Here is a 15,843-nt window from a genome sequence, read left to right as displayed (position 1 = left end):
GCAGGTGTTCCTTCAGTACTAGGTCAAACAACCCCTCGTAGTTCCTCACTTCACTGCCCTGAATCCAACCTTCCAGTGCCTTCTTTGCATAGTCCAGGAAGTCCACCCAATTCTGTGTGCCCAGTTTGTGACTACCCCTAAACTTCTGTCGGTACTTTTCGGGTGTTAGTCCAAACTTCCTTATGAGCGCCAGTTTCATGGTGGGGTAGTGGGTCTGCTCATCCTCTTCGAGGGCCAATAAAGCATCCCTACCAGCTGGAGGCATGTACTTGTACAATCCCCCTCCCCAGTACTTCTCTGGAACCCCATGGGCCCTCAACGAGACCTCATAGGCTGCTAGCCACTTGGCGATATCATCACCCACCCCATAGCTAGCTACTATGTCCTTTGGCAGGTAGGGTTTAGGTTCCCTGGTGATCTCTTGGGTTTGGCTGCCACCATTAGGAACAGGTTGTGCCCCGATTCTCAGGATCTGAAGATCTATTTCTTTCAGTCGTAATTCATGGGCCATCCTCTGTTCCTCCTTCTCCTTCTCCAGCCTTGCTAAGTCCCATGTGAGCTGTCTTTTCTCCCTCCGGTCTGTTAACTCCACTTCAGACAAGCCACCGCTAGAGGCACTGCTGCCCTTCCTAGAAATGGTTCTGGGCCCCGCTGACAGGTTCCCCACCTCAGGTTGGTACATCTCAGCCCCCTCGGTGTCAGGCTCTCTATCCCTGTCCTCCTCCTCAGCCTTGCTTTCTCGGCGTGCCTCCCCCCAAGCCCTTAAGCTGGTTTGGAGTGCACCCTTCTTTGCTCCTGGGGGACAGTACACCCCCTCCCGCTGGCAAAACTCCCTGAGTTGGGCCACAGTGTACGTTTCTAGATTTTCTAGTACAAATTCCATCTCGCCCACTCAGGTTAGAGGACAGGTTTTGTGCAGTAACTATGCAGGGGGGTACCTTTAATAATACCTCCTCCCACCACCAGAGTAAATTTGGAAAAAACAAAAACCCACAATTAGGAAGGCCGCTTTGAGAAAACTCCCGGTGTAGGCCTATGGACTACCCACAGTTATTGTTGAGTATACGTAGGCACAGCTCTATCCCACCACTGAACACCAATTATGTTGGAAAACCACACTCCCACTCTGAAAGGATGGTGGTGGTCTTCCGGACACACTGTGGTAGCTTGGCTCGAGTGGTCAGGAATCAGGCTCCGTGCTAAGCATACGACATACCCAAACAATAACCATGCGTGCATCCGTTCCAAAAACGACTCTACACCGTAAAAATTGTGAAAATATCTTTCTTTATCTTCTTTTTCTCTTAGTTGCTGATTGGATAAATAAATAACAATCACAATATACAAACTTTAAATAGTGCAGGTCAAATAAATACTGGCTTAATGATTCAATAAATAGGGGTGATCATAAATAATGAAGACATAAATATAAATGCAATACATACAGGCAATTAAATATTCTGAGGCAATAAATACTGTAAACCAATCAATATTGTGCATCAATAAATACTGTGGACCAATAAATACAGTGAAGCAATAAATAGGTTAAATACAATAAATACAGTGCCCTTAATAAATACTTAAAAGCTGACAGTGACACTCATAGAATCAGTTCACTTTTGAATTCCTAAGGGCTGATTTGGCCCAGGCACAGCTTGTGGGGATGCGGAAGGCTTGGGGGTGTCTACTCCCTGGCTTGGACAAGGCTGAGGCCTAAACTGAGGTAGATCAAGGGGGGAATACCAGAGACCTGGCTCTCTCCCTCCACACAACTTCTCTAGATTAGTCCCAGCTCACCCCTGGCACAGTCAGGTTGGTTCCAGCACCTCCCTAGCCCCTTAGAGCAGTCTCTCAGGTCTCCACAGGGCCTTAGGCGCCCTCTACTCCACTTACTGCCCTTTTTCTGATGCTCCGACGCCGCTGGAGTCGTGTCGACGCCGTGAGGCGGTTCCAGTTCGATGTTGGCGGCCTCGGCACAATGTCAGTTCTTTGACGACGCCGGTAGGCGGCTCCGGTCTCGATGTCAGCGGCCTCGGTTCGATCTCTACCTCTGATTCGATGGCGTCGGGCAGTCTTTACTCGATGTCGACTTCGGGCGGCTCCAGTCCGATGGCGACCTCAACTTCGATGACGTCGGCCGGCCTTGACTCGATGTCGACTTCCGGCGGCTCCGGAGTGCGATCCTCACTCCCGACCTCCGGTGCTCCTCTCCTTAGGTTTCCGGCGACTCCGGAGTGCGACCTCCACTCCCGACCTCCGGCACGATTCTCACAGGTTCCGGCGACTCCGGAGTGCGATCCTCACTCCCGACCTCCGGTACACCTCACCTCGGTCTCCGACGACTCCGGAGGGCGGACTTCACTCCTCCGATGACGCCGCTCACTCGACCTCGGGTGACTTCCTCCTCGACCTCTGGTACTCCTCACGACCTCTGACGGCGCCCTCTCTCGACCTCTGGCGGCTCCGGGTACGACGTCTGCTTTTCCAGTCTGCGCCGCTTCTCCACCTCGGGCTCCAGGTCTCAGGCTACTCGACGTCGGACTCCAGGGAAACCAGTTTCCAGGTCAGGATCTTGCTGTTCTCTGTTTCTAAGGCCTGTTCCTGCTGTCCAGGTCCTTAGGATGGTGTTTCTGACTTCTTCCCACACAGGGCTCCAGGCTGGGCTCAGTCAGTAGGGACTAGTATCAAGGGTGGGTTTATGGACCCCACTCCAGGCACAAGTTTCCACCCCTGCTGCCTCACTCCTTCCTCCTTCAGGTTTCTGCTGCTCACTCTTCACCAGTCAGTTGCCAACTGCCAACTCTCTGTCTTAGCTTCCCAACATTCTAAACCGCCTCCAACTGTCACAGGGTTCTGGAATGTTCTGGAAGGTGCTAGCAGGTTCCAGTGGATGCTGGTGATGTCACAGGTGGCCACCATTTTGTGCTCCAGGCCCTCAGACAGAAGTTTCAGGGGTAGCTAAAATGGCTCCCTGAATCTGCAGCAACACTAAAAAGTCTGGTGGTTCCCAAAAAGGAAAAATTCAAACAGGGTTTGAGGCAAAAGTGGGACAAAATAAATAATGATGAGGAGGGACCACCCAAAGGGCTGACAGGTCTAACAGTCCCACTCAATCTAATCAAAAACCTTTGTGGCATCAAGAAATACCGCCGCCATAGGCAATTCAGGAGACATTATTCAGCACAATAAAGAGGGTTCTTAAATTGTGGGAAGTAGCTCGGCCGGGCACAAACCCAGACTGATCAGGAAGTATTAGGTTCTCTAGCAACAAGCTAAGGCGGTTGGCTATGAGCTTAGCCAGTATTTTTACATCACAATTAAGAAGTGACAGCGGCCTGTAGGAATCACACTTTCCCCGGCTTTAAGAGCGAGACGATTAGGGCCTCTCTCATAGATGGGGGTAGGCGCCCGACTTCCAAGGCATCCTCATAGACCTCCCGAAGGATGGGGCCATCTGATATGCAGTCTGTACCTGTCGCCTTCCCCGACTGCAAGTGCATAATTGCGTCCCTCACCTCATCCAGCTCAAATGGGGCACATAGGAACTGTCGCTGCCTATCGCTCAGCCATCCCAATGTCACATCCTGCAGATAGGTATCCAGATCTATCTCATCTACCCTATGCGTGGCATACAATTGGGTATAATGCGTGGCAAAGGCAGTAAGTATGCTGGTAGTATCTCTATACAACGCTTCCTCCGGACCCTCAATTTCCAGCACATAGTTGGAATAACGTGGCTTTCTAATCGTGTCACCCAGCGCCTTACCCAGCCTTTCCCCCTCTCCATACCGTCTAGCCACCTAATATCTGCCCCGAAAATGCGCCTCCCTCCGTGCCGACTCCATATATTCTGTGAGCGTCTCTCTAAATTTCAGCTGAGTGGGACCGTCCGGATGTGAGGCCAGCTTCCTCTCAAATGCCTTTAGGTCTTTCTCCAGGTTATACAGTGTGCCCATTATATCCTTGAGCACTCCTGCCCCCTTGGATATACAATAACCCCCAAGTGTAACTTTGAACGCCTCCCAAATGGTCTCAACCTTCTCTACAGAGTCCTTGTTCCGTACAAAAAAAATCGCGCACTTCCCCCCCCCCCCCCAGCTCCTCTTGAAAAACCGGGTCTAATAGAATAGCAGCATGCAGCCTCCAACTGCTGCGTGGGGGACCATAATCTGCCGATGATAGCGTACATTTTACTGGGGCATGATCCGAGTAAGTACGGGCCAAGTGCTGCGCCTGAGATATAGCTGGGCCCAATCCACGGGTCACAAATAAATAATCTAGTCTCGCCCACGTGGCCGCCTGCGCCGTAAAGTGTGTACCTTCCAACTGTTGGGGGTGAATATGCCTCCAGACATCAGTTAGGTGATAAGTAGTAAGTGTGCTTTGTAAGACAGCGCAAGATTTTGTGTAATGAGGGGCAGGATGAGACCTATCAACCTCTGGATTACATGCAACATTGAAGTCCTCTCCCCAGATTATATGGTTAGAGCCTACCTCAAAGATCCGAGCCCATAGCGCAGAATAGAAATTTGGGTCGTCCACATTCGGCCCATAGCAGCAGGCCAGGGTGACGGAGTCCGTACCCAGTCTACCCCAAGCCAGGCAATACCTCCCCTGCTCGTTCCAGGTAGCCCCAGCCAGCTGAAAGGGTGTACACTTCTTTATAAGTATGGCCGTACCTCTTGCATATGATGAGTACCAGGAAAAGATACGATGATCTGCCCATTTACGCGCAAAGGTGTTAAAACTCCGGGGATTAAAATGTGTCTCTTGTAACATGGCTATGTGCACCTGGTGCCGGTCCAAGTAGGCTAGTATGTTTCTCTTTTTTCGTGCATCTCCCAACCCCTTGACGTTCCACGTTACAATATTCAGTTTCTCGGACTCCATGTTAAATAGGGGCATGTGTGCTTATCAATAAATAAAAGAAAGAAGCCCATGTCCAGAGAGCGCAGCTCAGTGCGTGGGTGTGCCTATACTGTGTCACTATACTTTGTGCCAATCGCTCACCTGTTGAATCATCTGTCACCTGAAGGATGTTTAAAACCAAACCGTCTTGTGCTAGAAAGAACAGATATAAACACTAACAGTTCTCCCGTGATCCCTCCCCCTCAAGCAACCCCAACTTGCCAGTACTGATCGCCCTCCCTCCCCTCCTCCCTAGAAAACCAAAAAAAAAACCTGCAAAAGAAATAAGACAAGCATGCATAGTGCAGGCAATGCAGTGTACAACCGCGGGGGGAATGCCCGGTGGGGGGTCTCCCTAGGTGGCAACACAGATACTCCCCGCTTCAAAAGTCCACCACAGATGGTGAGGGCTGGACTCTAAAGGAGCCAAGGGTGCCCAGCGTGTACATGAAAGGACTCAGAGCTGCCAATCGGCCAAACAGTATGTAAAGTTATCCCCAGAGTTCCAGCCAGCCAGCCACAACGGCTACCTCAATACCCCTGCCGCAGCTCACAGTGACTGAAAACAAAATGGAGATGTTAATTGCAAGCAGTACAATAGTTACTGTGGGTCCTCGTCTGCCCCCGGCGCCGAGGGCTGCGGTGATGCCGCTGATGCTCCATCACTGCGTCCTGTCCGCTTCAAATGCTTGAGAAATTCTTCTACTTGCTGTGGCTTGGTGAAAAAACGCTGCTGACCCTGATGCGTCACCCTAAAGGCGCGCAGGGTACAGCAACGCGTAATCAATTTGGGCTAGTCGCAGTTTCTTCTTTACATCCGTAAACTTGCGTCTTTCCTCCTGGACCATGGGGGTAAAATCCGGGTAAATATTGCCATCATATGTCAGCTGCTTTTTGTTTCTTGCAACACGAAGAGCCACATCCCGGTCTCTATAGTTTAGGAGTCTTGCTACTATGGGACGCGGCAGGCCCCCCGGAAGCGGCCATGGGCCCAATGTGCGATGTGCTCGTTCTATTATGAACTGACTGGAGAAGGCGTCCGCTCCGACTGAGGCTAGCAATAGTTTTTCCACGTATTCCTGCACTTTTCCTGTGTTGGTTGACTCCGGAATACCTAGGACGCGAATATTATTGCGCCGACTGCGCGCTTCTAAATCCTGGTTCTTCGCAGCGATCATTCTCAGCAACTTGTCCATGTGGGTAACCTGTGCAGTGACCAGAGTTGTGGCATCCTCCGTGTCCGAAATACGCCTCTCCGCCTCCCCTATGCGCTCCTCATGTCAGTCTAACTTATGCGGAATGGTGTCGATACGCAATGACATTCTATCAACCTTGTCCACAATAGTAGCAAACCCCTGCCGGACCTCCTGAAGAATACTCTGCACATCGGTAGCCGGCATTGCCGCTCCACTCTGGACTTAGTCTCTGTTGTCCAGCCCCTGGCTCTCCTGCAGGCCCCGAGCATTCCGCTTCACCGCCTCAAAAGTCAATTTGGGTTGCCGGTTATCTGATTTGTCCATGATGCCCCGAGCACGTAACACTCCCGGCCCAACGAATTACGCCACAGCCCACGGCGCAAAAGGCGGACGGAACAGCGCACCCGGGGGCCAACAGGGGCTCTTCCCACACAAAGCCGCTCCGCCAATGTTATATCCAATCGCTTTCTATCAGCGCGCAGTACACCAATCAACCATGTCCTCCCCAACATTAATGAATTCAACTCCAGTGGGCCAGGAGAGCCAGTACAGCAATGTCTCGGGCCCCCAGCACTGCAGCACGCTAGGACAAACTTTCCGGGCAGTCGCCACTCGTAGGTCCAGCAACGTGGAAAGAAAGTTCAAAATACTCCACACTCTGCCTGTGTAATCTCTGCAGTTGTTCTCTCAGGCAGCGCCCACGGGCCTCCAGTCATGCAGCACGCGGAATGCGTGGGCAAGTGCTCCCTTGCACTGCCTCGCGCCAGATCACAGTGCGCTGCCCAGTGCCAAAGTATCAGGGGGGGGGGGGGGGGGGGGCCGGAGCAGTCCAGTCGCTATCCGTTCTCCACCCCCCGCTTCCCCTCACAGCGCCGGACAGCCCCGCCTGAGGTCCAACTAGTAATATCCGGGGCACTCCGCCACCAGGTTGCTCCCAAAGCCTTCCAACCAGCTGTATCCACGTAAGCGAGACGTGGCCCAGTCGGTGTCTCCTCAGCAGCAGGCAGATGCAGGGTCTAAGCCTCCAGCCCCCCTTCCATGTGAGAGAGGCAGACCCATACCCCACGGTTGGTCAGGGCATAGGCAGACTAGGACAACACCTATACCCCGATGCCCTCAGGGCGCTATGCATTATGTCTCTTCGCCGCTTTTTTGGTAATGCTGCAGTATACACCGCTGGTCCCAACCAAGAAGCAGGCAGGGCACCTTGCTTGCACTCTGTGGACTGTACTCACGAGGACAGGAATGTCGACTCTGGCCGCACCGCCGATCACGTAGCACAGGGCCTGGTCACCTCGTGATCAGCATTGGCCTCGCGTGATCCTGAAGGCCGGGGTAGGGCACCGTAGCGCTCCGGCTCTAGTACCGGCCAAAAGCTCCCGGCGACGTAGCAAGTGCAGGAATGCCGCGATTCGACCGAAATCCTCAGCGAGTCTTCAGCGACACTCCCGCTTCACCTCACCACCATTTTCGGGCATCAATCAGTTCCTCCGAGTAGGATAAATGAAGAATAACTATACTGGGCCGCCGCAGCCTCACACCGGTGCGGCCATTTGGCGTGCGCGCCACCTAGCCCTGCTCACTCCTTTCTTTCCTCAGGGATTCAGGGCTCCTTGACCACCAGCAGACTGGTTTCAAGCCCATTAAAAAGACTGAATCTGTTCTGGTCAATTTCTTTTGCAAGCTCAGTTATTATGGATCAATGTGGTACCCTGTGCTCTTGTTGGTTCTCAGTGACCTTGGATTTTGTCTCCCATCACACCCTTCTTACTCATCTGCAGGAATGTGGTTCCTGTTGTAACACTCACCACCATGCACGTTGGTCAGATCACACCCAGTCTATGCATTTTCCCTGCCCATATCTTCAAGCATACCACACAGATTCACACGACAAGGATAACTCTGCCGTGTAGTGGTTGAGTCTGGAAATATCCCATCGTTACTTCAGATTTTAATCTTGGCATCAAATGTAGAAGTCCCTACAACTCTGTCGAGCATAAGCCCACAAGGTCCCAATACAGTCACCATCTTTAGATTTTGTGCATTATTAAAGTCATTTATAAACACATTTTAACATTTGCAGCATCTCTTGTCTTTCGCTAGGGAGGTAGAAAGCTACTTGTGATAAGTGAGTTCAAGCGGTTAATATTCTTTTGCAAATGTAGTGCTATTAACTCCCTGTGAAGGATATTTCCTAAGTATATATCCGCACATATGTGGCTGCAAAGCTATCATTTAATCATTTATGGAGACATTTGCATAGTATGGCAGCAGTAATTCGTTTTCAGATAGTGATACTACTTTTCAGATAAACTAAAGCTTGGTACTCATGACCACTTTATCCCTCTAGATTTCTAAGTTTCCTGTATAGTTGAGGCTTATAATTCGCTCACCCTACATAACTATCTGACTGCAATTGGGAAAACTGTCTCCAGTTAGAATACCCTTGCACATTATTTCAAAGGGCACTCATCAACTGTGATAGAATTAAATTCCCCATGGAAGAAGGCATCTAATGTAGCGGCTTACATTTTAATGATAACTAAATGAAAAAAAAAAGTGTTTCCATTTGTCGTTCCCATTATGTAAGCCATTGGAGCTTCTAAGAGAGTTTACTATGCAATATGTACTTAATATTTCTAAGTTCTCCCCTTATGTTCCAACATTTTTCACATTGTCCATTTTGCAGTATATCTTCCAGTGAAGGCTTTTCATAAAATGTATAAACAGTAGCTTACCCTGGGACTAAAAGTGCACACACTTGGATGCAAAACCTTAACATTGTGACAGTAGTACAAAGTTCTATGGTTGGTGTAAGCCATGTTTCAGAGATCTTATCGATTGTATAGGACAGTTTATTGCTAAGCTCACTTAATTCAAAGTTGCTATTTCCCAATAGGTGCACCCTAGCCAGCGAGTGACGCGCCTGCTGTGAGGCCATCATTGGTATCAGGTTTTTGAAAAGTGCTACTAGGCATGTTTTCCAAGACCCATCACTTTAAATCTTTCTGCACCTTGTCTGGGACAATCTCAGGATCTTTAAAAACGCCACAAAAAGCTCCCTTTAGATCCATACTTTTGTATAAGCCACTAGTGATTTCCCTGTATAACTAGTGATCTCACTATTGTTTGCATGTGGATGAAATCACTTTAAAAAGGAAAAGTGGGACACCAACATATAATACAAAAGAGCAGTGCCATACAAGGGACAATGGCATGGAATATTAAATGTGTACAGCATTGCCATTAGTATAATATTATAGTTCAGTCAGTGTTCGATTACCTTCATATCTTGGTCTATAGAATTCAGACAAAGACCAGAACCTGTTTTCTGATTTTTATTAAGTTTGGTTGAATGTGTACTACGAATCGTTATGTTGGGTGGGGGGAGGGGGGGTTGGGTAGGGGGGGTTTAGGACTTTGAAAAAAAAATGTTTAGTTTTATGATTAGATGCTCAGAATTCGGAAAATGGTTTAAACCAAAAACACAGTGGCAAAACAAATACATTAGCGCACAGGGATAGGCAGAGGCGCTGTACCTCAGGGTCTAGCTTTTGTCCAGGCTCTCCTACCAGCTCTTTTGGGCATAGTTCACTGGGCACAGCTTTTGTCTGAGAAAGGCAAGATGTGGGCTTCATGCACCACTGTACCCTCTGGTTTTCGGCTTGGGTAGATGTGCTCAAAACCAGACATGCTAAAAATTAGCTGAATGGCCCAACTGTTTGATAAATATTGTGCAGATTATTCAAGTGGTGCCAAAGATATTAGCAAAGTTAAAATAAGGCCTTTTCCATGCTATGTTAAATGTAACCATACAGTCTCGATTTTGTGGACTGAAGATATGTCCTGAAATGGTTAGGCGTGGCCTAATCTACTTTTTGTGGGCACAGATTTTTTAAAAAGGCATACAGATTTTTGAAAGAGGCATCTAACAGAATCTGCTGCTTTGTAAGACTCGTCACTCACCAAAGAACCTCAGAACTGCACATAAAGTTAGCAGACTGATAAACAGGAAGGTTTTTCAGGCAAATATAGGTAGTCTGTGGCAACACTAGTAACTTGCACAGCACATTTTGGATGTCTCAATGAAAACACCAGCATACCCATGAATTTCACTTAAAGCATGGGATACACAAGAATCCTGTTCCTGAGGCTAAATCACACTTAACCAATGCTAAGCTGATGCATTTTTCTGAAGTAGACTAGCTTTGCCAACTACCTATATGGCTCTAAAGTCTTTAGTCTGTGTAGGCTTTGCTAGCATTGAATAGGTGAAACAGAGATAAATGTGTGCAGTAAGACAACTAAACAAAGACAGAAATACTTAGCACTTAACAGGCCTGAATAAACGCTATAAATGTAGAGTTCTACCTGGGCACCAGAAGTGGGGGGCGGGGATCTGAGACATCTGTCTAAGAGAGATCAATGGTCAAGGTAGGGAGAAAGAGGACACATGTACTGTTGACTACCTGCACTAGCCTAGAAGGAATACTAAAAAAACAAAACAAAAAAAACCACAAGACCTATGTAGATGTATGGAGTACAAAATAACAGATTAATCACATGGCCTTGTAGCAAACTGTAGCGCGGAAGAGTCTTTCAAGCTCCTTCTCCAGATATAGGACTGACTAACAGAGACCCCCAGAAAGCATTTGCATGATTTTCTCCATAATTTACATTTATACACACAAGTCTTTTTGAAAAAAAACTCCTGTTCCAATTGCATGAATAAAACCGTTTGAAATCAGGAATGTTCACATCAATTAGACGCAGATTTGAATAACTAACCAGTAATATCAATGGGTTCCAATGCAAATGCTTCCTCTTCATTTGGAACGAGAGTAGTCTGATCAGTCATTGTTGGTAATGGCTCAACTGGATCCACAGAGTCTGGACTATCTGGTCCACCCACTGTCAAGAGTAATGACAAAAATATGAATAATCAACTCTAAAGGTCATGGGAAATAAAAAAAAAAAGCCACACAAAAAGCAGCTTCAACGCAATAAGATACCCACTATCATTATCATCATCCATATCGTCATCATGTGGAGGTTGTTCGGGCATCGCCACTTCTCCTTCTGGAATTGGAGGCGGTGGGTCATCAAAGATCCCTCCATCATCATTACTAAGAAGCTTGTCATCTAAAAAAAAAAAAAAAAATGAAAAATTATTTATCTACTACACAATGTGAACTACTAAGGTACCTAAAAACGTCAAGTGCTTATCTCAGCTGCACAGAGTATCAACAAGTCTTTTTGGTTATATTTCATAACAAATTTACAGTAAATAAAAACAGGAGTTAAATGGTATTTCTACAGCAGATGACAAAATTTAGCTGCACTTAAAAATGCCTAATCTTGGACTAAGAGGACAGTAACACACAACAATTTGGCAAACAGTGCATTCAAGGTAAAGACTATTAGCAATTCTCCATTAACACTAAGGAAATGAGTACTAAAATAAAGTAGCTTTGTCCGTTTCTTGGATTATAGGAGTATTAATATGGTTTAAATGAACTCCACTATAATGAATAAACTGGGTATTACATTTCAATAACTTCATTTATACATTTCTATTCAATATTTCTATTTAACTGGCCAGTCATATACACATCAGTAAAAAATCCCACACTGTACAGGCTCTAATGCAAATTACCAAGCTCCAATAAAGGGCTTGTTCCCACAGTTCACAAGAGCAAAGTGTCACAGAACAGGTATTATGCATTTTCACAATAAGGAATTCAAACAAGGTATTGTGTCACGGCATTTAACAAACCAGTGGAGTTAATTTAAACAGCAAAACAACTTGAATGTGAGTTAAACTGGCCTTTAAGACAAATATGCACTAACAGTTTCAAACTAAACCTACCAAGTATTCCTCCATCATTTCCTTCGCCAAAGTTGTCATCTTTGTATGGGTCTACATATTCGAGGTTGTTACTTTTCTCATTAATATGGCTGGTGCTCTGCTCTGGCTCCAACAGGAGGTTAGATGCGCTGGTGCTTACCAACATGTCATCTTCAAAGGCACCGTCTTCACGCATCATCTCCCGATCATCCATGCCAAAGTCACCTGCAAACAAAACACTAAGTTTAGCATCAAGCAATCTAGAGTAGGTATGGTATAATGCTACAATGAACTCCAAAGAATTCAGGCTGCTTAGAGTAAACTTTCTTTACTTCACAGTATCAATATTCAGCAATGTGCAACACAAAAAGTATGATAAATACACTGCAATCTTATATGAACCTCTTCCATTTTAAGGAATATGTTTTGTTAGTACTATCTGCTCGAGCCCGAGCCAGAACTGCTCTACAGTCCGGAGGTATGTCTAGACCCTGAAACTCTCTAAACTCAGGAGCCAAGCGGATAATCTGAGAGAGGCTGGATCCAGATGCTGGACTTGTTGGTTGTTCATAGTGAGAAGAGAGGGAAACTGTTTCAACCGGATCGGCGGTTCCAGGGAGAGAAGGTGAAGCTCCTTGAACCAGTGTTGGCGTGGCCAAGCTGGAGCAATCAGGATGAGCGTGCAAGGTTCCGCTTTCAATTTCCTGAGAACCCAGGGAATCAGGGGAATTGGTGGAAAAGCGTATGCAAAGACGTTGTTGCACCATGCGATCGAAAATGCATTCCCCAGAGATCACTTCTGGGGATGCCAGCTTGTGAAGTGTTGGCATTTGGGGTTCTGCTTGGTAGCGAATAGGTCCAGAAGAGGGGTGCCCTACTGAGAGAATATGCGGTTGAGATTCCGCTGATTCAACTCCCATTCGTGACATGCTGTCTTGTCTGTTCAAAGATTCGGCTAGAACGTTGTGTGTTCCTAGAACATACTATGCTCAAAGAGAAATGTTGTGATGAAGCAACCAGTTCCAGATTTTTTGCTACTTGTGAGAGAGTGTTAGTCCCTCCCTGCTTGTTTAAATAGTGCATGGTCATGGTATTGTCGGTCCGTACAAGCACTAGAGAATTTCTGATTCGTGATAGGAATGCTAGAAGAGCGAGATAAACCACTCGTAGCTCCAGGAGATTGATGTGGAGTTTCCTTTCGGAAAGGGACCATTTCCCGCTGATCTGGAGTTCTTGGAGGAAAGCTCCCCAACCTTCCAGGGACGCATCTGTTGTGATGGTATGTGGAGAAGGAGGAAGCAAGAAAGGCAAGCCTTGAGAAAGGTTCGGAGAGCAAATCCACCACCGTAGAGCCTTTATCAGCTGAGGGGTCACCTGGATGACGTCGAATGATCCTGTACATTGGACCCATTGAGCTGATAGTGCTTCTTGAAGAGGGCGCATGTTAAGGCGACAGTGTGGAACTAGTAAAATGCAGGAAGACATCATCCCGAGCAGGGATTTGAAAAGGCGCACTGTAAGACTTTTTGGATCGTATGCGAATCGCCAAGGAAAGAAGCTTGTCTCTTCGCTCTTGTGAGGGAAACGCTTTCTTCTGGAGCGTGTCAAGAGTAGCACCCAGGAATGTTATACACTGGGAAGGACGGACTTGTCCTTATTGAGAGTAAGCCCCAAGCGATCAAAAAGCATTAGACAGGCGTCGGAAGACCTGGACGCGCCTTGTAGAGAGGGTGCTTTGACGAGCCAGTCGTCCAGATATGGAAAGACCTGATGGTGGTGTTGTCTGAGATATGCGGCAACCGGAGAAAGACATTTTGTAAAAACGCGTGGCGCCGATTTGAGTCCGAATGGCAGGACACTGAATTGGTAATGCCTGCCCGCTACTGCGAATATCAAACTTTGTGGTTGCGGTGGATCGGGATGTGAAAATAGGCATCCTGCAGATCTAAAGACACCATGTAGTCGTCAGCATTGAGTAGCTGCAGTACTTCCTGGATGGTAACCATACGAAACAACTGCTTTTTCAGGAATTTGTTGAGACTTCTCAAGTCTCCATTTCTTCTCCTTTTTGCGTATCAGGAAAAAACGGGAGTAAAAACCCTTCCCCCTTTGACGTAGAGGAACTCTTTCTATAGCTCTCTTCTGGAGCATAACTGAAAGTTCTAGGAACAGAGCACCTACATTTTTGTGAAGCATAGGTCTGGGAGGGGTTTGGGGAAGAATTTGAATGAACTATTGAATGTCCGAATTGAACTAGTTGCAGAACCGAACGGTCCGTTATTTGCTTCCAATTTTTTTAGAAAGTGGGAAATTCTTCCTCCAACCTTTGAGAGCTGAGAGGAGTTGGAGACCAGCGGTGGTGTAAAGTCATTGTTGCCGAGCAGCGTCTTTATGAAGACCTCCTTTGCCACGAAAGGAAGACTTAGTGTAGGTGGACTGCTGTTGACATTGCTGGTATTGTGGTCGATATTGCGGAGTGGAAGAAAAGGAAGATCGGTGTTGGTAATCACCTCTGGCAGATGTTTGTCCTCTTCCTGTTGAGCCCCGAAAAGATGGGTTCTTTAATCGGAGGGTACCCAAAGCCCTAGCTGTGTCTATCCTTTTTTATACCCTGCAGAGCTTCATCAATGTGTGTTCCAAAAAGAAGCTGACCATCGTAGGGCATGTCCAAAACTTTAGTTTGTACCTCCGGTCGGAACGAAGTCGCCTTTAACCAAACCTGCCGCTGTAGTACAGCCAGGCCAGCCAGTTGGCGAAATCCAGTAGAGGCAATATCCATCGCACAGTACATTATCTCTGATGCAGACTGTTCACCCTCCAGCAAGATCTTTTTTGCTTCTTCCTTTGAGTCATCTAGCAAGGCATCAAGATATGGAGCAATATCTGCCCACATCTGCCTGTTATAGCGTCCTAACAGTGCCAAGGAATTGGATGCACGCACTGTTAATGCGGACATTGACGAGAAACGTTTGCCGATATTATCAAGCCGTCTACCCTCTTTGTTCGGAGGAGCGGTCAGCAGAGCGGAGGGATTTTTCGATTTCCGCTGAGCAGCTTGTGTGATGACGGAGTCTGGTTTAGGATGTCCGGTGAGGCAAGCTGGAGCAGTATCTGGAGCCCTGTATTTTTTATCCAGACGAGGTAATACTGGAGGCACCAAGGAAGGGTTCTGCATTAGCTTAACACCCTGATCCCATATGTAATCTATAATAGGGATCGATCCTAGCGATTTTTTAAAGTGCTCTTTAAAATCATTGAGGAAGCAATCCTGCTGGTGTGAAGGCATAGGTATTTGAAAACGCTGTGCCGCTCTTTCCACTATGTTGTGAAATCCGCCAATGTCCTCAGGAGGCGAGTCAGATGGAGCAGGCACGGGGGAAGCTGGACAGGGGAGTACATAATCGTCCCACTCATCACGAGTAGATTGGGAATCTTGAAGTTCCCCTTCATGTTGATCCTCCTCCTCATAGTCTGTACAAAGCGGAGGTGGTGAAGTGACAGGCTCAGACTGCAAACTTAAAGGTGGAGGCCGCGGTCTTGGCGGTGTAGACACAACTGGAGGTGGAGACGTTGCAGAAGTGGGATATTTCTGCTTATAGTCTGTAATGAGGAATTGCAGATCAGAAACTAGGGATGCAGGCAGACAAACCATGGGAGGCGGAGGCGGATGGTATTCTTCAGGATAAACTGCCTCATCTTCCTGTAATTGATCCTCAGTCTGAACTGTCCTGATACTTAACGTTACGTTGAGATGGGCTTGTCGCCATTCGAAACATACTGCCATCAGAATCTTCTTCCTCCAAAAGATTTTTAGATGTACGTACATACGTACTTTTTAGGTTGGAATCCGCTGTCGCCGACGGGCCAGTCGACAGTATAGTCAGACGGTGA

General features: G+C 47.4%; 1 protein-coding gene across 1 annotated transcript in view; it reads right to left on the bottom strand.

The window, feature by feature from the left end:
- RAD21 (RAD21 cohesin complex component) overlaps positions 1–15,843 on the bottom strand; it is a 343,159-nt gene that overhangs the window by 83,895 nt on the left and 243,421 nt on the right. The window contains exons 6-8 of the mRNA XM_085605069.1: positions 11,974–12,177; positions 11,121–11,246; positions 10,893–11,015 (exon numbers count right to left, since the gene is read on the bottom strand). Of these exons, the coding sequence (XP_085461195.1) occupies positions 10,893–11,015; positions 11,121–11,246; positions 11,974–12,177 (453 nt within the window). The remainder of the gene's footprint in view (positions 1–10,892; positions 11,016–11,120; positions 11,247–11,973; positions 12,178–15,843) is intronic.

This window comes from Triturus cristatus, chromosome 5_1 (assembly GCF_964204655.1).
Source record: "Triturus cristatus chromosome 5_1, aTriCri1.1, whole genome shotgun sequence".
NCBI classification, from domain to species: domain Eukaryota; kingdom Metazoa; phylum Chordata; class Amphibia; order Caudata; family Salamandridae; genus Triturus; species Triturus cristatus.
This window is presented reverse-complemented; position numbering and strand designations above follow the sequence as displayed.